Raw genomic sequence first — 23315 nt, 5'->3', positions numbered from 1 at the left:
CTAGGCAGCCCATTCCAATCCCTGCTGGCTCATATTTTGGCACATAGGGACAGCCTACTCCTGTGCCTTCCTGAAGTATGCCCACTTTCCTGGATCCCTTTGCTTTTGAGGGCTGTTTCCCAGGGTACTCTCCAAAACAGCATCCTGAATTTCTCTAGAAGTCTAGTGTAAAAGTTTTATTGAAGTTTCAATATCCTTGTTTCACTGAATATTGATAACTCTATTATTTAATGCTCCCTGACCATTTAATGGCCATTTAATGGCCTCTAACCACCACCAGCTCCTCTCTGTTTGCAAACAGCAGGTCTAGAAGAGCCCCACCCATGGCAGACTTGCTCAGCAGCTGTGACAAGAAACTCTCCTCCATACAATCCAAGAACCTCCTAGACTGTCTCTTTTCCACTATGTTGAGTTCCCAGCAGATATCTGGCAAGTTAAATCTCCTACAAGAACAAGGGCTGGCAATCCTGAAACATTCTCCAGCTGCTTGTACAATAATTCATCTATCTCTTTATTCTGTTTTATTGGTCTGTGGAAGACTCCCACCAGGATGTCAGCCTTGTAGGCCTTTCCCTGATTCTTACCCATGGCACTTGATCTTATTGACATTAATCTTGACTTCCACAGTGTCCAGAGCTTCCCTAACATACAGAGCCACCCCTCCACCTCTTCTCCCTCTGCTGTCTCTTGTGATCTGCTGTCTCTTGTGAAGAGCTTGTAGCCATCCACTGCAGTGCTCCAGTCCTGCGAGCCATCCCACCAGGTTTCTGTGATGGTGACTATATAATTGCTTTCCTGCTTCCATACGATGGCTTCCAGCTCCTCCTTTGTTACCCACACTGCGTGCACAGTGTACATGCACTTCAGCTGGGCTGTTGATTTCACCTCTGACTCTGGCTTATCACCCTTTGGCTCATCTCTGGAGTGCCTTGTTTCATCAGCTTCCCCCTTCAAATCTAGTTTAAAGCCTTCTCAATCAGCCCTGCTGACTCATGGGCTAGAATTCTTTTGCCCTTGTTAGACAGATGGAGCCCATCTGTCTCAAGCAGGCCTGGTGCTGTAAAAATTGCCCATGGTAGGAAAGCCTAAATTCTTCTGATGGCACCAGCCCTTAAGCCATTCATTGATAATATGGGTTTTCCTATTCCTTTTATCATTCATCCCTGCTCCTGAAGGAACTGAGCAGAAGCACATCTGTGCTCCTGCCCCATCAACCAATTAATCCAGAGTCATGATATCCTTTTAAATTACCCTGGTATCCTTCTTGTCAACCTCACCACTGCCAACCTGGACAAGCAGCAGTGGTAATAATCAGAAGTCTGAATTAGTTCAGGGAGTCTCCTGTTGATATTCCATACCTGGGCCCCAGAAAGGCAGCAGATATCCCTGTAGGATGGGTCTGGTTGACATACAGAGCTCTCAGTTCCCCTTAGAAGGGAGTGACCTACTACAACTACCTTTCTTTTATTCTTAATTTCCTGAGGTTGTGATCCATCCACCATGACAGATGAAGTGCACCTGGGAGACTCCAGACAGATTTTTTTTGTTTACCATCATCTGCCTGAGCCTCTGGACCCAGGGCCCCACACCTATTCTGTGAGGGCTCCTGGGAAGGTGATGGGGGTCAGGAGGGAATTTTGCTACCTCTCCAAGTAGGCACCCATTTCCAGTCCCCCCATCTGCTAGGTCTCCTCCTTCTGCCTGATGGTAAGACGGACAGGGCTCCTCTGACTCCTGCCAAGCTTCTCTCAGGGTTGCAATGCTGTAACACCACCAGTCAATTTCTCTTTTGCTCTCCCTAATATTCCTTAGCCTTTCCACTTCTTGCTTAAGCCTGCCACCAGACAGAATAGATCATTCACCTGCTCATACCACTCACAGGTGCCTTTGCACTGTCCTCAGATACTGCCCCCAGGCTCAGACACTCCCTGCAGCCAGGGATCTGGACAGCTGTGTCCTTCTTGAGAGGTTCTGTTTGGCTTAGCACACTTTTACTGGCAGCAGCAGCAACGCGTTTGACTATTTGTAAACCATTGCTGGATCTAGTCAAGTTGGTGGAAAAATAACCAAAAAAACCTAACCAAAACACACCCATCTAACATATAACCCACCACCAGGAGCCAAGAGAGCAGCTGCACTCCTCCTGTGCAAACTGCTGTGCAAACTGCTGTGCCATGCCCCTGTTCGCCCAGTCCAGGTCAATACGCTTCCTAGAGCCATTGAAATCTCCTATACATGGTCCTGGCACACTTCTGATTGGCCGTTTCCTTGAGATGCTTTATTGAAAAGACATAGTATGTCATTCATTTGAGGGAAGAAACCTAAAATTTCTAAATTCATCTGTATTGCTAGCAGCAGTACAGTCATCCTCTTGGTCAAATTTCTTTGACAATTTTACCTGGAATTTGCAGGTTATCAGAAGTGATAACTCAAGGGATATAGATTCCATTACACTCTGCTGCCTAGCTGCTGCCCAAGATCTTGGGAAAAAAACCCTAAGAGTTTAACCTATAAGGAACATGACTCTCTTCATTAGCAGCCTCAACACCATAAGTCCCAAAATGCCAGGCAGGAAGCAGGTCCTAAACTCAACTTAGCTTCTGAAGGAGCCTTTCACATTGCAGCTGGTTTACTATTATGTTACAGCAATCACAAATTGTAGTAAATTTTACTTAGAACCATAGAATTCTTTTGGTTGAAAATGAACTCTTGCATTTACAGGCAGTAAGAGTAATGGTCTTATTAAGAAAACATGCTAAATTGAATTCTTGCCTAACTTTAACCCTCTTAAATGGGAGTCTGGGTGTACTCCTTATGAGGTTTATGACTTTTATATTAGATCATCACTATATAAGTAACAAAAATTGTGAAAGCAGGTTAATCCAAGCACACTGCCCTAACAGATTAAATCTAGGCTCCTTAATTTTTTTAAATTGTCATCCAAAGAAAATTAAGACAAAGAAAGAAGAAAAACCTCTCAGTTTTTTATCTGCTCCACACAAATTGATATTAAAGAATAAAAAAGGAGATTTTAGCACATAAAAATAAGCAGATTTTAGAATACAATTACTGGATTACAGAGAAAAAACAAGTAAGTTAATGAAACAAAATGCTGTAAAATGCAAAATGCTATAGGAACTGAAGAAAAAAATTATGCAAAAGCTAAGAAGACATTTTGCTGAATTGGAGTAATAAAGATACAGATCATTGTTCAGAACTAGTCATGTACTATAGTCGTAGATCATAAAAATGTGTTTAAAAAATAGTAGTTTAGCTTGGTTAAGGGTTCACTTTGAATTTGAGGCAAATGCTTTCCAATGCCTTTCAGCTTTTTTTGGCTGGTTAAAAATGTTTACTTGTGTGATATTATTAGATTGAAATGAAACTTTAAAGTAACAAATTGCTTTATTTTTAAGAGTGATAAGAATATTATTCATTTATCTTGACATTTCCATCTAGATGTGAAGAATATAAAAATAAAAGAGAGACCATGTAGATAGTGGTATAAATATCACTAAGTAATTTTGAAATACTTAAGAAATAATACTTTTAGCAATTACTTATTTCACTCATCTCTTAAAAATTAGTAACAAATAGTCAATCTCAAGACTGGCATAAAAGATCTGCCTTAATAACCCAAATTCCTGCCCTGACTGGGGTGTGGAAGTGGACAATTAATTAATGTTGAGATTTAGCAATGTTTTCCTTGGTGGCTGAACTTTCCTAGAGTCCTTTTCCCAGGTGCTTCTTATTGATAGGAAAGGACCTTTTCCATATTTGTTCTGTTCATGTTTACAATTAATTAGTGAAATGAAAAGTGGTGTCATTCCTCCTAACTACTGGTATAACAAATTTCTGTGCTCAACACAGATAAAATGGGAGATGGCATTTAGCGCTGCTAAAATAGTGCTACAACAGGAGGCATTTTTTTAATGGAACTGTTCCTAAAAGCATTTTTGTGGGTGCACTAATATGAACACTGAACAGTGCCTTTGCTTTGTATATAATTATTATGATAATAACCCATGTCATGCAGAAAATGACACCAAAACACACTTTTCAAAAATTGCTTGCTTACATTATGAAGTTATTTTAGCTCCCAGGCCCATGGGAACATTAAATACATGTTAGTAGTACTTGAAATAAACTCACGAGTGATCCCAGTGTGAACCAGAATAAACATAATCTCTCTGTAAGTTTTGTTTGGTTGGTTTTTTTTAGGCAATCTGCACCTTCAAGAAACATCTTCTGGATAATATAGAACAGTTTATTAGCCTAAACTTAAATATTACTTTTTTTTTTCTTTTTTCATTGACATTTCTGTGTAGGTTTCACTTTGGCTATCATCTCCCACCTTTTCTGCACCAGATGTGCCATGTTTGCAGCTAAACTTCTCACTCATATGATGGTTGCTTGTTTTGGTACTCAGGTAAGTAAAAAGGCTGAAGTCTCAAAATATAGAGTAAGTATATGTTTGCTTTCCTTTTCTTCATTTTCATGGCCATGTCTCAACAGACCTTCTTCAGTGGAAATATTTTTGGAAAATGTAAAGTTTCAACATATGACACTTAAAATTAATCCAATATTCCTATCCTGTGTTGGGAATTCAAGTGAAATTACACACTGTCTGAAAATAGTTAATGAAAACTGATGAATGAAATGTACAGAAATGTGAGAAGCCAGTCCCACGTGTGGAATGCTGTGCTCAGTTCAAACTTCTGAAGGATTTTGAAAGTTATCTTCTGTTTGGGCCCACAGCCTTTTCTGTCTGTGACTTGTTTTTTTGTTAAAATACACTGCATATTAACTTTTATATGTAATTCTGATCTCTGAAGAATAATGCATGAGAACAGCTCCATGTGGTGTGTAAATGTAATAATTTTAATTATAGATGTACAATTTATATGGTTCTAAGTAATTTTGTCATTCATTGTCAATCCTTGAAATACACGGCTCTCCTAATCCATTTGCCTTTTGCTAAGCAATGATTTTGAAAGTTTATAAAATTTTATAAAATTTTTGAAAGAGGATTTTCGCAGGGTAACTGCTTAGGTAGTGAGCTAGTTCAGGGAGGAAGTAAAGACAGTTTGGCAGCAGCTGTCAGATAAAGGAAAGTGGTTTTAAGTCAGAGTGAAAAGAGAGTATTTGACAAGGGAGAACTGAGCTACCGTGCTAGCTGTTCTGAATAGCTGAAAGAAAATCTTTGTACAGTTTACCTGTGTTGTGATATGTTGTCCTGTTGTGAACTAGACTGATTAGGTGGCCAGAATTTCACAGAAAACTGTATGTAGGTGATGTATGTACAGCTGTACCCACATACAAACATTCGGTCACTATACATATGATTAGAAATTCACAATGTAATTGAAAATTTCATGGGTTTGCTAAGTAATGACTCTGTATGAGAGAAGCTATTTAAGACAATTTTAACTGAGAAGTTAACTATGGGAAAATCAGCACTTCATAGTTTAAATACAAAGAAAATGTTAGTATTTTCTCTTTCTATCTATTTATCTTTAGGCAATACTAGACAGTGGATCTATTAACTCTCAAGCCACTCTAGAGAATGAAGGAAGCTGATGTTTCTCTGTGTGTTTATATTTTTAATGAGAAAAACAAGCAAACAAAAAATCAAACAAACTCCCCCCAAAACCAACTGGGAAGCTTTTTGTGGTAGCTCCACTGTTTTGCGGTAGCTCCCCATACATAAATAATTAGCTTTTGTCTAATATCTGCACTGGTTTTTATTGGGTTTGTAATTTTAGGGTTCTTTTTAAATTGCTGCCAGTGCACTAGTTACTCATGTCTGTAGATGGCAGTCAAATCTTTTCAGCACATTGTTCAGAAACTTGCTCTTCCAAGGCTGTGCCTCTTTTGTAGTTGCTCACAACAGTTCATTTCTCTGTCAGTGATGGGGAATGGCAATTCACAACATTCAACTTTCATTTCATTCTTGGTGTGTCCAGGGTTGCCAGCATTAATGGAGCATTTGTAAAGCATTCAAGAGTGGATGTTTCACCATGTGTTTGGTGGAGCTCATTGGAAAAACATAAAAGCCTAGATATTTGTAAGACACTTTTTATTCCTTTCAAGCATAAGTTCATGTAACATACCCTAAATGCAAGAAGGAAAAAATTGCTGGGTTGAGATTTTCAGTTTTGGAGTAAATTTAGGTGAATTTTTGAGTGTTCAAAAAAATTAAAGTAATAGGAGAACATACTTCACAGTGTCTCAATATTGTTATACTAGTCAATAAAATTATTCTTTTCAGAGCTATTAACCTAGATTACAATCTTAATACTACTGTGTATTACTATGGGCTACCATGCTTTGCCTGAGAATTCCAGGCAGAATGAATGAATAAGCACTTTATACATGGCTTGTTTGTATATACTCAGCTTGATGCATCTTGTCCGCATTAAATTTCAGGGGCCATTTCCTCAGCACATGCTAAGTATTACAAATTATATGAATGTATGTTAAATTCTCTGTTTAGACTTTTTGTGAGTGCACTGTTGAGCTGCTTTGCCTACATGCAGTAGCCACTTCTCTGGAATATTTGAACATTCATAGTCTACTGATAGCAATTACCTTGTACAAATGGCCTTCCATTCTTATGGCCAGCAAAGCAAAATTAAACTCTAGTCAAATAGAAAAAAAAAGACGTAGGGGAAACTGTGTCATCCTACTCAAACAAAAAACTAGTGTTTTCTAATTTATCCTGACCTCAAGCTTCTTATACACTATTATGATGCACTTAGCATCACCATCACTGCAATAACTACCAAACTGCCAGGCCAAGCTGCTACTACCACTGACTTTGATGGAAATGCATGATGAAGAATTATACTTACTCTGTTTAAATATTTGAAAATTGTGTTATTCAACCTGAGCAGAAATACAAACTACATGTCAGTTACATGTTTTAAGAAGCATACCATCTTATTTTTAAAAAATCATTAAATTGTTAAACATTTATTTAAAAATTATAAACTGCAGCCTTGGCAGAATTGTTGCTTTATTATTTTGACTCTTTCAGATTTGGACATTCTGCCAGAAGATAAAGTTTAAAGATGTGGTAAAATCTCCAAGAGATGATGAAGGAGCAGGATATGAATGAATGAATGAATGAATGAATGAATGAATGAATGAATGAATGAATGAATGCATGAATGATCATAGAGCCTGTATCTTCTGCCATCCTATGAAAGTGAAACCTTTACACAAACAGTGAAATGGTGTTTCTGCTGTACTGTTTTAGTCTTAACTCTTCCAAAATAAGGAAATTGTTATTTTCCCCTACACATAAACAAAGCCCAACAGAAACTTACCTATATACCTGGATAGGGGAAGCTTGCAAAGTGTGTTCCAAAATGAGGTGTCTAGAGTGATTCTCTGTACCATCCACCAGAGGCAACTTGTGACAATGAGTGACTGAGTGCCTGCCTGATTTCTCTACTGCCTGGCAGTAGAGAAGTTTTGATTTTAATTCAGTCTTCCCTTATGGTAAGCCTGATCCTTTTAGTTAGCTGCTGGGAAATCCTAAAGGACTTTTGATGAAGAAGCTGGAAAGTACGGAGTCTCATGAAACTCCAGGTCCATATAAAAAATGAGACTTCTATGTAAGAGGAAGCAACAAATATTCTTATTCTTTACTTTAAAGTTAGAGCCCAGTTTCCCAGAGTGAGGGAATTTGTCTTTGAGGAAAACTAGGCCTGAGATTTCCTTGCTATAACCTGAGAGTAGCAAATAATGCTGATGAGATGTCAACAATGCTTACTCATAAAATTTGAGAGGACACAGAAGAAACATGAAAGAATTGTACACAGTGATCCAGAGCTGGTGCACAGTTTAGAAATTTGGCTCCATGCTAATGCATTTTATCCTGTTTTATAATGTGAAATATTTCAATAAGAATTATGAGTGGTATGTAGTCTTCTTCCACCCTTCATGTCAGTGTTCCTATGCCAGTCTTTGGGATAATAAACTCTAACATTTCTAATTTATAGAAGGAAAGATTCTACAGATGTCACTAAGAATGAAAGTGGAAAAGATTTTCACTTCTATTGGAGTATTGGAATGCACAGCTAGCTGAGACACTTGTTGGGTATGTCAGAAGGGAAAGGTGTGTCAGTAAAAATTTTCTTGTGGGTAAGCTGCTTTCACCAGTTCCCTGCATAACATTTGTATGATCACAGTAAATAAATTTTATTTACTTCAAAACAGTCATGCTGTTCCAGAGGATAAAATGTATTTTCCCAGTTCTACTGAAAACATGGTCCCCTATAATACAGCAGGCAGTGACTCCTGGAGTCACGCCTATTTTCTTTGCTACCTTTGCAAGAATTAGGACCTAACCCTTTTCTCCAGGGACTATCTTATTAGGTTTCAAACAGACTTATTAAATTACTTACTAGTTGATTTCAGTAATTCCCACCAAGTCAGAGCACAGTTCAAGAGCTTCTTTCAGAAGCAGTTTCAGTCTAATAATAAGTAGAACTATTTGGGCATTGGATTTAAATAAAAGACAATTTCAGAGTGGACTAAGGTAAATCGAATGCTTTTATAGCAAAGCAATACATTTTACGGTCAATGAGGATTTGTCGGCCAATCTCTATTACTCTAAGTTTCTATTTTTGAGTCCACAATATCCAAGAAGAATCAGTCAAAGTTGGAGCTAATCAGAGATTTTTAGTAGAAGAGATTGTAATCTATATCAAAATTTCAATGACTTTTTAAATTGTATACCTTGATCATGTATATGTGCAGACATTTTAAAGATGATGGATGGATGGATGGATGGATGGATGGATGGATGGATGGATGGATAGATGATAGATAGATAGATAGATTAGATAGATAGATAGATAGATAGATAGATAGATAGATAGATAGATAGATAGATAGAGAGATAGATATCAAGTGTCCTCAGTTAGATAAAGTGTATGAATCTGAGAGTCAGGAAATCCTTACCTGGAGAAACGGGGTACCCAATCATTAGAATATATATTATGCACAATTAAACAGTGAGGAAGGACTGCTGCCATAGAACAACAGCAGATCATTCATTACCTGATCACCCGGATTTCTTTTCAGGAGCTGGCTACTCTCAGAACTCCTTATTGTAGAATATTTCCCTTTTCTCCAGCAGAGGGAGTCAATTTGTCTGTGAGTTCCATAAAGTGCCAAGTTGCCCCAGCTCCAAGAGATTTGATGTGATGATGCCGTCTGCAGATAGAGCTAAAACTCCGACAAAAGTAAAAGGCTCTGGAAATGCTCTAAGAGTTTATCTTTATGGTCTCAGTCTAGGGAATGTGGAGATGTACAACCAGCTGAAAAACCTGTATCCCATGGAGGGGGGGTAGTGGTCATGGCGAGGTAAATTAGTATAAGAAATAAATTGAAACTATTCAAGTTAAAATTTATTTTATTTGTTTTCATCTGCCAACACAGGATTTTGGTCTTTTGCTAATAATCTAGCACTATAGTAGTACATATATATTTTTACTTTTGCTGCTTGTACGGATTTTACTTCTACCACTCTTGTTCATTTTTCTCATGTTGAACCTCATGTAGTGTTATGAACAAGCTGTTAGATTTTTAAAGATTATCTCCTAGGTTTGCCAAAACTCAGCTATATGAGCAATACTATAACATATGTTAGAATGCTGCTACATTACCTCACGCCTCCTGTCCTCACTACAAATAATCAAATGTTCTGTTTACTGCTGTAAAGTATAAGAATATGAGATTTCTATCAGCTCATGCCTTCCAGCTCTTTTTCGTTATACTCTACTTTCTCCCAACATCACAAGCAGTTGGGGACCACACACACAGAGGAACAGATAGAAATTTTCCCAGGTTGCCTATTCACTGCTGTTCTTCGTGACTTGCTGTAAAGCAGTTTATATTGCTGCCTCTCTCTATTTCATGCTTCATTGTCATTTTTCAACGCTTTCTCCCATTTTCTGCCTCTTTTCTTCATCTGCTTTTGTCCTATACTCTCATGTGTGCCATTCTGATTTAATAAAAAAAGTCATTTTCTATTACTTCTAATTAGCAAATCTCTTGTTGCTCTTTTCCCTGCTGAAGACTTTCCTCAAACCTGCCTTGAGCAGCAGTTGCTGCTACCCATAAATCCAGGCTGTAGCAACATCTGTGCTGTGTTAATAGGAAGTTTCCAAAACGTTCTTAATTTCGCTTATCTTTTGGAGGAAAAAGTCTATAGGGTTTTATGAACAATAGCACTTCAATCGTTTTCCTTTACAGCTAATAAAAATGCTACTAAACAGTGGATCTTTAAGTTCTGTTCTTTTTCCACTACTGTCACTTTGCTTGCTCCACATGCAAGAAAGTTTTAAAGGGGTCTTTCTTCCCATTTTTGACAGTTTTCTGATTAGCTACTTCATAACTTTAAGGCAGCTAATGTTCCATACAAAGTAGATTCACAAGTCCTTTTCAGGACTTAATTGGATTATTTGTACACACGTAGCCAGAGCCTGACCTTGCCAGATTCAAATGGCAAGTTTAGTTTTAAGTGTACTGGGGTTCTGATTACTTTTGAAAATACCTAAATGTTATTTTCATAAATACCAGCTTACTAATGATTGTGGTTATCTATGGTTAAATGCTTTTTAAGAATGCTTTATTTAATGGTGCTTAATGCTTAAATAATTTGTGATAGTTTAGTTGATAGACTGTGGTTGAATTTTATATGCTGGTAGATCTGATTTTTTTCCCATGGTCATTTTTGGTACAGGTCTGTACCCTGTTGGTACAGAAGGTGCATTTTGAAAATGACATTATAGAGATTTTTAAGAATTAAACAGGTTATAACATGACAGACTTTTAAACCTTTTTATTTTTATTTTTAAGATATGTCATTCTTTTTAAAATACAATTTAAAAGAAAGACACTAATACTAATGTAGATCTGATTAGATTCTGAAAAATTGTCATGAAAATCTTAAATGCTTGGAATGACAGTGAATAATCATTGAAATAATTAACAAAGAGTTTGGGGTGTATATTAGTGTGGACACACACATTTAGAGAGCTAGGAAATTGCAGCTTGGCAATTCCTTTCAGGCCTGGATTTCTCCTGTCTCTCAGGTCCATTCCCAGGCTGACAAGCTGACTACAGCTTCAGTTAAGGGAGGCAGTCTCCCAGAGTGATAACATGGTGAAAAACAGAAGGGAATTCATAATAAAGATTAACACCTGGTGTCTTTCCCATGGGACATCCGGACATGCTGTCCCAGGGGATGTTTGTCCCAATTGTCCAATGAACTACTGTCCTGTCCTAGCTGCACACTAGTAGTAACACACTTTAAATACGGGTTGTCCATACAGTAAAGTTGGCCTTTTTTCCCCAAAAGAGGTCCGTGTGTGTTGCTGTCTTTTCTCTCTGCAGCGCAGTAACCACATATTAGCCAGAGGGAGAAACCAGAAGCATATCACTTATAGGTTCACATGCCAAAAAAAACCCAAACTGTGTTCGGTCATGAATAAATGTTTAGAAAACCAGGATGCTGTATTTCTATGCTTCCATTAAAAACAAAAAAAAGAAAAAAACGGGAAGTTTTTTTTGAGCAAAGCTAGATGAATGAATAGAAATCAACTAAGCACAAGGCATGTGCATAATTAAAAATTAACTTCTATGGTTGAAACATTTGCTGGGAATAGTAGAATTTTCTGTCAGTGTCAGAGACCAGAGATGGGAAAAAGTGTACAGGAGATAATTAACTACATTGTTTTACTTCACAGCTGAAATGGGATAGGAATCTTCCCTTAGTCAATAACTGTGGATCAGCTGGCAAGAAGTAGCTTGGAAAGCACAGGAATTCACAGTCCAAAGATTGTCTGTCTGTGAGTAAACAAACAGAATTGAGTCAAGTGAATACCTAGCATCTGATTTACCCAGGGATACAAAATGTTTATTCCACTCAAAGGATAAATATTCTGATGAAAATTGTTAGCCCTTTCTCCCTGTCCCCCCAGTATTTATCCCTGGTCCTTGAAGTATCCAGAGACATGCATTTTATTGTGTCCTGCAGTAGTTTTGGACAGACACTGCTCCAGTCTGTGATGTGGTAGAGAGTTAGATCTTCCATGCAGTCTAAGCGCAGGTCTTCCACCATTACATAGAAGCAGGTGGGAAACAAGGGCCATACAAATGTTTTCACTGTCTTATTTAAGGTTAAGTGGCACCTCTTTATGGAAGCTTTTAGGCTTCTTGTGCTCTATGGTATCAGGATTCAAAATCAGGAAAACTCAACCTTGAAATAATTTGTGATTTTGAGACCAAAAAGAAAAGAAATTCACAAACAATAACTGCAATAACTGGAGCTTTGCTTTGGGATAGGTGGCCTTTTATTTCTTTTATTTCTTTTTTTCACTGTTTCCACAGTGAGAAAAAAGTTGGGAAGAGAAGAATCAAGTAGGCATACAATATGAACACATCTCATGAAGATGCATCAATCATCTAAATCTAATATACAGAAGTTGTTTTTTTTACTTCCCACCACCTCTTTCATAGGTCTGCTTGAGTCAGCACAACATAAATGAAAGACAGAGAAATATATAACTGAAAAGTACAGCTGCAGACCTGTGTGTTCTATGTAAATTCATAATTAAAATTGGCTCATAGTTACTGCTATTTGTTACTTCTGAAGTATTTTTAAAATATTGCAAATTATGCTTGAGTATAATCTGTGATCAAGATACAGCAGTGTCCTTACAGACTATTGGAGACAGTTACATGAACATTTTCAAAAGGTCTCCATGGGATATCAAAAAACAGAGCTCTATAACAAAATCTGTCCTCATGTTTAATTGTGCTCTTCAGTTGTCACAGATCCTTGCAGCCACTCACCTTTGAGCAGAGTTTTGGATAGATGAGTGATTAATGTGTTCCTAAACCCTCATCTGAATGTTTGCCAAGTCATTAACTTATAGTGATATATAGCACCTACCTTGGCATGGGATGGGTTAAAGCAATATCCATATATTAATCTTTATATTTTGTATAAACTTGTACCTTGCCTTTAACTTTATGCGGACTGATAGTTGGCATTAATATTTTGCAGCTCATTACTACTTCTAGCTGTGATCAGATGTGATGGCAACTAATCTTGTCAGTATAATTATTAGTCTGGGCATCTCAGCTTCCTACCTTTGAAGAAAAAAGCTTTCAGGCTATATTTGATAGTAAATGCTAGCTATTGTTAAATATGTTTTATTAACATCAGACTAATTTCTTAAAGCATTGTGTAAATGTAGTTTCACTGGAAAAGGAATGAAATAGAAGCAGAGAAGGAAGTTGAATGAAAAGACTTTCACCATGTGATTAGTAAGTCTTAAGCATTAGCTCTTCAGCCACCTTCTGTGTTATAAAATTATTTACATTAGTGATCAAAAGGTCACAATTATCTTACTCCAATGAGAGAGAAATTTATGAAATGTTTCTCTCTAATATGTTCTTGGTTTTGTTTTTGTATTGGTTTAAAATGCAGCTAATTTTGACACCTTTAGCATTTAGATTGTATTCTGTCTTTGTTCTGTGCCTGTATGCTCAGTACTGCAAAATGATAAAATCAAAGGCGAACTTGCTCTTAATTGGAATAACAGTTCACTCCTGACATATGAAGCAAGTGCTGATTTTCTCCTTGGAAGAATGAGTGGAAAACTGGTCTTTTTATCACAAGCAAAAGTAAGAAGTCACTCCTTAGTAATCCAGTAATAGATGCTGACTAAGCCTGTGTCTGAGCTTGATTGGCTCTGGCTGGAAGCAGAAGTCGCTGGGAAAGGCCCACCAAACTCCATTCTCTTGTTGCCTGGAGGATTTTCCTTCAGATTTTTAATGAACTTTTACTAAGCTCAGTCTAGTTTAGACATCCAGAAAATATGCTTTGCAGAATAATAAGATGTGGTGAGATGTCTCTGAAGATAGCTATTCCCAGCTTTTTGTTCTGAAATTCTTCTGCAATGTGTGACATTCATCCACACACACAGAGCTGGCAGTTTTCACACAACGGTGTATTTCACATTTGCGGAAGCTGTAGATCATTCAGCTTTTTTTTTTTTTTTTTTTAATTTTTATATGTAGACCATTCACTTTTGGAGGAGGAAACACAGCATATCAGTTATCCAATATAACCTCTCTGTCCAAAGACATCTATCTCTCTATGCTCCAGCTTTCACAAGTGTCCTTATTGGCAAGTCTCCTTATTAAGCTTCACCCCTGGAAAAAGCATCTTCAAAAGATACTTTGTGTGAAATGCTGAGATTCACAGGTATTATTAGTGAGTTTGATAAATGTCAGATTCCAGTAGATAAGTCTGTTTATCAAAGGAAAAAAGGAGCACTTTTTTTTCTAACCTCTTGAATTACTGACATGTTATCTTCAAAATGTTGCAATATTTTACAGGATTCTGCTAACATTTAGCTCTGTATAACATAACAGTTGTTCCCTTTTCAAACTTGCTGCCTAATTATTTAATATAGCTCTACTGGAAACATTTTTTTTAAAGCAAAACCAAATAAATGAATTTATTTCTCAGTGGTACATTGCCCACTGTTCATAGTTTTATATGGGTTCCTCACTTGCAGCTTTACTAGTTTATGAAGTGTTGTATTATTTGTGATGCTTACAATATACTAGACACTATAAATAGAAAATTGAAGACAAGAACTGACCAGAAGTATTTTTAGTGTAAAGAATTCCCTTTTGCATTTGCTCCATCCTGCCTGACCTATCCTGCATCCATTTCCTGCCTGAAATTTCCACTGAACACTCTATCATATTACTTTTTCAAAATATTCCAAGTGTTTGGGGGGTGTTGATTGAGATACAAACATGGCATATTACTCCAGCTTTTGAAGTAATCACTTGCCATGAGTGATGAAATGTAAGTGTTGTAGCTTCACTTAGTTTATTTCATAATCCTGCACAAGAATCACCCACAAGAAGTTGTAGCCATGATCTCCTGACATGCTAAATAATCCTAGGCAGGTCTGTTGCTTGGCAAATCTGATATACCACATAACTTTAGTCAAACACTGAGAGGACATCAAACTATAAAAAATAATTGCTTTGTAAGACTTCATTTGTACTGTCCTGATTTTGAGCTGTAAAGAATTGAAGGATTTATAGTTATTATAGATAGCTTTCAACCAAGATGAAATATTATGATTTCAAAACACGTGCCTTTATTTAAGGGGAGAGAAGCACAATTTTTTAATGGTATTGAAATTCTATGGAATAAAATAAATTGATAGATTCCTTTTAATTTAATTTTCAGCATTCTTGGTCTGAAGCAAATGGAGTTGGGATGTTATCTAAACTCAGGCTTGTCATTCTGCTTCCTAATATTCTTTCATGCTAACTTGTCAACACTTTCAACTAAGCACTGTACCTTATTTACTTCAAATGAAAGAAACAAATTCATGAGGTTAAGAATATGTTCTTGTTTGATAACTACCAAGTAGTGTGCTTTAAATAATCTAGTAAATGGTGAGCTGCCATTTATCCATTAATTATGTTTTCCTAAGATAGAATGAAATAGATGGATTAATTGTGGTGCATTGCCCAAAATAAGTTATTTCCTAGGACATACTGTTGAACATAATTTTTAATATAGCCAATGCTTTCTAACTAAGATTTGCAAAGCTTTGTGTAGTAACATCCTATGACAGACAGAACTATTCAGGAAAGTCAAGTGTCGCTGATAAATTAGAAATATTAGAAATTCATCTCAGACTAAAGTTTTTTTTCCCCCCCTTCCTTTCTTTCCTCTCCCTTTCCTTTTTTCCCCCCTTGCTTTCCCAGCAAGACTTCCCTGCACATCAGGCTGAAATCTGGAGACTCAAATGTTTTTCCTGTAATTTGCTTTTAGCCTCAGTTCAGCTGTGTGGTCAGTTCCATAGCATGATGGCCCTTTCTTTGTCTGTCACAACCCATTGGGTAATAGCAGTTGCTACTCTCTCAGATAGTACAGAATTTCTAAAACTAATTGTGACTTTTCAGCAAGTCTAGAAGTCTGTTAATAAAAAGCTCTGCAGAATCTACTTTATCATTTGAAAAAGAAAAAAATAAAAGCATGTCCTTTCCCTTCCTCGAGGTATTGAGGTTTTTTCCTCAGTAAATCCAGGGAAAGAACCTGGTATTTGTATATCTTAGAGGTTTAGAGGTTAGTAGTTTGTGTTTCCTTGTTTTCTTTCAGACTTTGTTGTTGCTATAGGTCATCATAGACCCTAGTGAGTCTCAATTCACTCTGGATTGTCCTGGTATGAAAAGACAGGTGTGCTAGGGAAAGCAGGGCCTTCCCTCGAAATGGAGCTAATAAATCTCTCCCTCTGAATTAGTATAATTTTGAAATTAAGGGGCTCTCAGGCAAAGATGTGGGGATAGGAATAGCATTTCTTTGCTAGTATGTATAGCAATGCAAACAAAACAACTGTGGAATTAACAACAAAAAGAACAGGAACCCAGTTGCAGTCCTCCTGACCGTGAGCCCTTTCTCTTGTGGTGCAGTTACCGTCACGGCTGGCAGTGAGCACTGGCAGGCTCCCGGTGGACAGGGCAGATGTGACGATCCCTGCACAGCTATAGGGGTGCTGGGAGTGATGGCAGCCGCGTCCCAGATGGGAAGTGATAAAGGAGAGGTGAGATGCTCGGAAAACAGCAAGCTGAGGCAGGAGGATGTCCAAGCAGAGGTGCTGGGTCCAGCAACAGAAGAGGCAGCTCCCGGCGTTGGGATGGTGGGAGGTGTAGCAACGACCTTTCTCCTCTGAAGCCAAAGGCGAGTGAGCCAGCAACTGCCCCCCACCCTCCTTTACCTCCTTCCAATCTTGCGGTGTTCCCTCCCTTTCCCGCCACCCCACCCTCCGAGAGAAACTCCCAAAAAACCATAGAGGCTCTCCCTTCCCCGTCTCAAGGCCTCAAGGACCTAGCCATCAGTGCTCCTTAGCATGTCAATGGGAAAAAATTCCACAGGTGGAGAGGAAAGGAAAAACCAACCCCCAACAGGGAATGGGAAGCTAGTTCCCCTGTAAGATAAGATTGTCATACATTTTTTCCTTGTCTTTATTTGTTATTCAAGTTTTCACATTTTTGTACAAAATCATGAAAGTTGTAACTCCATGCATCTTGTCAGTGAGCCACTTCTCTTTCTATGCATTTACTGGTGTTTATTCTACCAAAAAAAAAAAAAAATCTGAAATTTCCTTCTCTTAAGTTTTTTGGTCCAGTGCTTAGAAACATTTCAGGTGACTTAAGGAGGACTATGAACAGAGAATTCCGAATGTAGCTGCTGAATAGGTATGCATTAGGGTAGAAATTAACTGGCCATTAATAGCTAAATCACAGCACAGAATAAAAGAATTATTAGGATAAGCGGACCTCTAGAGATCATGTAGTCCAACTCCTTGCTCAATGCTCCCCATTCAAATGAGAGAATACAAAGAGCTGTTTAGTTTAGATTTCATTCTGATCAGCCAGGTATATACTAGGGAATGGTTTGTTTCTTGCAATTCTAGTATTTCTAGGTGGATTTGAAATTCAAAATGGGATTTGATGGTTTTTATTGATATTGAACACAGATTGTCCAAAATTATAAATCAAAGGTTTCCAGTTGAAATGGATGATAATTAATCAATAGTCTAAATGCTCTAAATAGTCTAAATTATTCCGATTAGCAGGTGTTTTTCAAAATGCTACTTCTTGTGATTACCCTTGGAGATGGGATTAAAAAAAATTCTTATGGTTTAGCTCTGCAGATCATATTGTTGCCTCCTGAATTTTAGAAAACACTTTTATTTGGTTGATTTCAATGGTTATAATGAAAGTATTTTATCATATGAGGTATAACTCTGGGTGATATCTTCACTTTGGTTTCAGAGATATGTGCTTTTAACTTAAGTTTTATTGAATATAAAAACTTACAGTTGCCAGCTACATTAACTTTTTAATATTATTTCCCAAGCTGTTTTCAAACAATTCATATGAAATAACCGAACCAGACTTTCTCTTACAGTCTAATAAAATACCCAGATTAACTATGTGGATGTATGTGTACCTGAGATTGAAATGCTGAAATGTGCTAGAGGTTCTTCTTGCAAAGCAGGTTTGACAAAGGCAAGACTACTGTATATCTCTCACAGAATCCTTTAGAAGCCTAATGTTTACCTCCATTTAATTATCCAATCTGTTTCTCTATCACTTGACCTCTATTGACGTGGTCACTTCTTCCTCTCAAATTTAACTTAGATTTAGAATATGGATCAAGATGTTTAATGTCAGGTTAATTCCTGGAAATGAAATCCCACTTCATGTGAAATGAAGATATGGTTAATATTTAGGCAGCTCAGTTATCATGTTTTTTTGAGCCTGTTATTTTACATAGAAAACTGACAAAAAACAATGCAGTGTGGTACAGTAAAATACTAATTTTATTCATTAAAAATAATTTAAAAGCTAGCATGTTAAAGATATTATCATCTGCTTTATACATTGTGTTGGAGTTAGTAATAGGATCAAGAAAAACATCAGAAAAGACTTCTGGTAAATCCAACTGTGTACAAGAGAACTGAAGCTTTACATGTGACAAGTGTACCAGCTATGTGCTGCTGAAGTCTGTAGAGCTACCTCTCTATTCAGATTCTTTGTCAATAATTGCCCACAGGGAACATATCCTTATGCAGATCTTTTTTACAAACAACTACAAAAAGTTGTCAACATGGTTACTAATTAATAAAATATGAATCAAGAACAAAATTCCTTTTCCAATAATAAAGCACAAATTTAGACTATATCTTTTGAGTATTATACTTACAAAATTGTACAGTACCCTGTGTTCGCATAGGCACTGTCTTTTCTGGGTGTTTTTATTGGACAGAGATGGAGCTGCAAGAACATGTGTCAGAGATGCTTTAGCTTTTCAACAACTGTTCTAGTAGTAAAGGCTCCTCAAAAACTATCTTCAGTTCTGTAACTAACCTCCCCAGGCTCCCTTCCTGCAGAGAGGAAGTCTTCCTCACTGTGTGAGCAGTTGAGTTAGACTGCTACTTTGCACAGTTTTGTGAGGGAAGCTATCTCTTTTCCTTCTCTACACTGAGATTATGTTTGCCACAGTGAATTTAACTTTTTTAAAGGGAATTTCTCCACTTCTCTTTAGTGGTGTCTTCATCCTGCTGGTATCAAAACAATTCAGAACCCCATCAGCTTTTCGAGTGCTAAAGCTTACAAACAGACATGAGCAGTAGCCACAAAATTCTCCAAAAATAAAAAAAAATCTCCTTTTTCTTTTAGTAAAAATTCAGAAATAAAGGGGGAATTAAGGTAGCTTCTAAAATGTTATAAGAAGAAATATATAGTTTTGATCTAGACATCTAAAGATGGTGTAAGTATCTTGGATCAGTAATTTTAATGTTATCTAATAAATTACAGGATAAAATATCAAGACTCAAATTACATACAAGACAATTCTTTTGTAAAAAGGTTAGTTACTACACTAAAAGAAAGTTACTAGATTGGGCAATGGAGCTAATGCATTTCTTTAGCTGCCCAGGTTTTTGTCATTAAATTATAATTCAATTTTTTGAGGAATGACAATGTAGAAATATGTAGAATTTAGAATTTCTTTCAAAAGCATTGGTTTTAATTTCTTTCAAAAATGCATATATTTGAAAACAGAAAAGAAATTCCTTTCCCTTGACTGAACAAACAAAAGGAAAGTTTGTTTTGGTTGGTTTGATATTGGTCTATTTATCTAAGTGGCATCATGGTGTCTAAATTGACTTTTTAAAAAGAGTTAGAAGATAAATGCAAAATTTTATTAATTGATAGCAAACTATATGAAACTACATATGATAAACTATTTAGATCATATGAGAAAGTTAGTACATGTGTTAAAAGCTCATTGTAGATTTTGTCTTTGGGTTGATAATTGCTGTGAAATTCCATATAATACCATCCTGCTTTAATCAGTTGGCCAAATTGCAGTCATTTCCAAGACAAGAAAAACACAATAATAATTTTATATGACCACCTGATCTAATCAGAGGTAGACTTACAGAGTAGAGATTAAGTGGTTGGGCTGCAGTTTCTGTGAAAGCTGGGTTCACTCATTATTTCTGGCTTATTTATGTTTAGAAAGTAATAACAACTAAGAATAAGACACTATTCAGTAACTTGCATTGCCGGAAATTATGACAGTGCTAAATAGAATTTCTTTTTGTGAAAAGGTCCAATTACTCTATTATTAATGACATTATTTAAGTACTCATTAAATGTGACATTATTTAATGGGTTCATGTTAGTTTAAAACCTTCATTAAAGGATTGCTGTGGAGAGCTTTGTAATCTTGTATTTTTCCATCCCTCCAGTGTTATATTTCATACTCTCGTCATAAATTTGGCAACTTTTTAATTTGAACAGTGATTGTGGAATCTCGGGTTGTTGGGGAAGGTGAAGATTATGTAGATTTCAGATGATAGAAGAAACTGGAAACAATTAAGGTTCATCAGTTTCCCTTGTCCTCTTAGAAATTTTTGTGTGATGTCACAGTGATGGTTATTTGTTTTGTGGGTCTTAATATCAGGTGGCAATTTGCTGTCTTGATAAGAGTGTCCCATTAAATAGTACTAAGTTTCACATGTGATCAGTGGCAGAATACTATCCAATGCAAGAAACAGGGCAACCAGGAAATTCTGCACTTAATTGTGAATGAACCTTCTACACTTTGTAGTTAGAGAAGGAAGCATCAACATACAGTCGGAATTGCTGTTATTCCCTTATTTTGGAGAACTATTATTGTAATATCCTGGGACCGTAGGGGAAAAAAGGCATTCATATCTAAAAACTGTTTTCTGTTATAATTTTTTAGAAGCAAGCATTCTAATTATATCTAAAGTTCAATTGGTAATGAATATATTACCAAAATATTTCTTCCAAAGCTTAGAAAATTGTCCTCTGATAATTTTTTAAATTAAGAAGTATTTTTCATCTGAATAAAGTTTTGTGTTTTGAAAGAGAGTGTTTACCTCTACAGTCAATAATCAATTTCTGTCACTTTTCCACTTACTGTAAGTTACTTTTCAAGTATTCTCATTTATTTAATTAGTCCTGCTTAGGAATAAGTATCTCAAAATATGAGAATCTAGTTCTATAATTTGTTTCAGAACTGAAGTACTGATTTTAGTACACTGATGTTGGATGGATCTTGTATTAAGGATGCTTTGGGAAGCTTCTGTGCATTGTCATTTCTCAGGGATCACCATGTCAGTGAAAAATAAAGTATAAAAGTATAAAGTATGAAAAGCTTTCCATATTTTAAAGGTGTGTCTAAACTACACTGGACGAAAAACTGACCTATTTTTGTGTACACACATAGATATACATATATAAATTCATGTGGAAATGTACATAGACGTATTATACATACACATAGGAAATATTACAGAGAAAAGAGAGAAAAGATAGAGACTAGCTAGACGGAATGTGTGTATATTTAAATAGATATTTTATTTTATCTTTTTTATAACATTATTTCCAAATGTGCAAACCTGTTGATGGTGCCTGTCTTCTACCCTCCTGTTCTTAAATCCAATTTCTTCCTGATATCTTGCCTGTTGAGGGGAATGCTTATTATTTTTATAAAGCCAGCTGTTTTCCAAGTATTTCAGGTGTATTTCAAGATGGATTTATATTGAAGAAATGTCTTCTACTCTCTTACATGTGATTACACATGCCATTGTTAATCTAGTGATTTAGCTTCTTGTAAGCCTTTGGATTTATGAGGCATTTCCTCTGAATTCTCCTACTGGGATTCAGAGGCCAGAATACTCCTATTACTAACATTTGACAGCAAAGTTTGCTTCATAACCAGAGAGACCATTATGTTTCCTCTACACTAGCTAGTGGAATTTTCATTGTTTCCCTTTCTTAAGTTTTTATCAGCTACTGCTTAACAATGACTTATATCACCTTTGCTCTCATTTTAGCAATCTCTCCATTGCCTCCTGTTTCCCACCCTTGTTACATTGAAATACTGTATTTGTTTGATTTCTTCTTTCCTTCATCCTTAAGCAGTCTTACCATCTAAGCCCACTCCAATCCCTCATTGATCATTACCATCCATGACTTCTTCATATCCTTAGCACCGAGTGATTGCTGGGTGCTGTGATTTGACTCTCTACTGCTTTCTCAAAAGAGTCTTTCTCCTTCTGATACATTCCTGCAACTCCTGTTATTCTCCACACTAATCCCAACATAAACTTCTTGCATTTAGCTAAGCCAATTAACTCTGACAGCTCCTTTTTATTTAAATGGTAACCCTATTAAACTCTTTAAATTGTGGTCACCAGTTGTTACTGGAGACTGTAATCTCATTCTTTCATTCTGTGGGACTCCTTTTAACATGTTCAGTTACAAATGCCTTTGCTGTGGTGATGAACATGAGAAACTTGTCTTCTCCCTTCCCATGCAACATTACAGCAGGATGCTATTCAGGTCCAAACCCATCTTTTGTCTTGTGGTAAACAAGTCGTCTTTGAATTGTCTCACTGGTCTGCATTAATCGTGCATGTGAATGGGGCTTACACAGTTCAGGCATGATTTGAATACCTAATAAACTCTAATGAGTGAACATTAGAATGGCATGAGGTTTAAATTGATATACTGCAGGCAGTAGCAGTAGGGTGTGAGTTTTTTGTTTGAGACCCGAAGAGCAACCAGACTTGGAAATTTTGAAATAGTAAACAGTAGGAGCTTGGAGAGATGATCAGTCTGTCATCTTTTCCCTAAATCTTCTGCATTCAAGTGATTCTTTTTTCAGAACTATTTTTCCTCTTAACTAACACATTTGTTGTATGAAAACATGAGGGAATGAGTGAATAAGTTTTAACACTAGTAATACATCTTTCAGTTCTTTTTTACAAGCTGTGAAGCTAAACACCAGAAGAGCTATAAATTTTCTGGGATATTTTGATATGTAATACTTAGAATTAAGTATAAAATGAAAAACACTGTGTTTTCTCTTATTTATTAAACTGCTTGCATTTTATTATGAACCATGTAGAAGTCTCAAAAATTTGAACATGCTGATTTTGCTCATTCAGCTCTTTGTTTAGTCATATATAATGTTGGTGACTTAAATAATATCATTGTCTCTTGTTCAACATGTCTGTGTTTTAACAGAATTTTTTAATCTCAACTGCATAAGCACCTAAGCCTTGCTTCAAAACTAGGGACAAATAAAATATATACTCTAACTCTAGAACTCTAGATAAGGTATTTCCAGACACATGCTGTAGAGC

The 23315-nt window shown here is 36.5% G+C and overlaps 1 protein-coding gene across 10 annotated transcripts in view; it reads left to right on the top strand.

Annotated features, from left to right (window-relative positions):
• Positions 1 to 23315, top strand: part of ADGRV1 (adhesion G protein-coupled receptor V1) — a 270560-nt gene that overhangs the window by 127465 nt on the left and 119780 nt on the right. For 9 of the 10 annotated variants that reach the window (XR_015799671.1, XM_088157236.1, XM_088157229.1 and 6 more), the window contains one exon: positions 4329 to 4429. Coding sequence is in view for 9 of the 10 variants with exons in the window: in XM_088157236.1 (XP_088013362.1) it covers positions 4329 to 4429 (101 nt within the window). In the remaining variant the exon portion in view is untranslated. Of the gene's footprint in view, positions 1 to 4328; positions 4430 to 11765; positions 11868 to 23315 lie in introns of all 10 variants that reach the window. The other variant, XM_088157233.1, reaches the window with a different exon arrangement.

This window comes from Sturnus vulgaris, chromosome Z (genome assembly GCF_052056855.1).
Source record: "Sturnus vulgaris isolate bStuVul1 chromosome Z, bStuVul1.hap1, whole genome shotgun sequence".
NCBI classification, from domain to species: domain Eukaryota; kingdom Metazoa; phylum Chordata; class Aves; order Passeriformes; family Sturnidae; genus Sturnus; species Sturnus vulgaris.
Note: the sequence above shows the minus strand (reverse complement) of the source record. Positions and strands in the feature narration are given on the sequence as shown.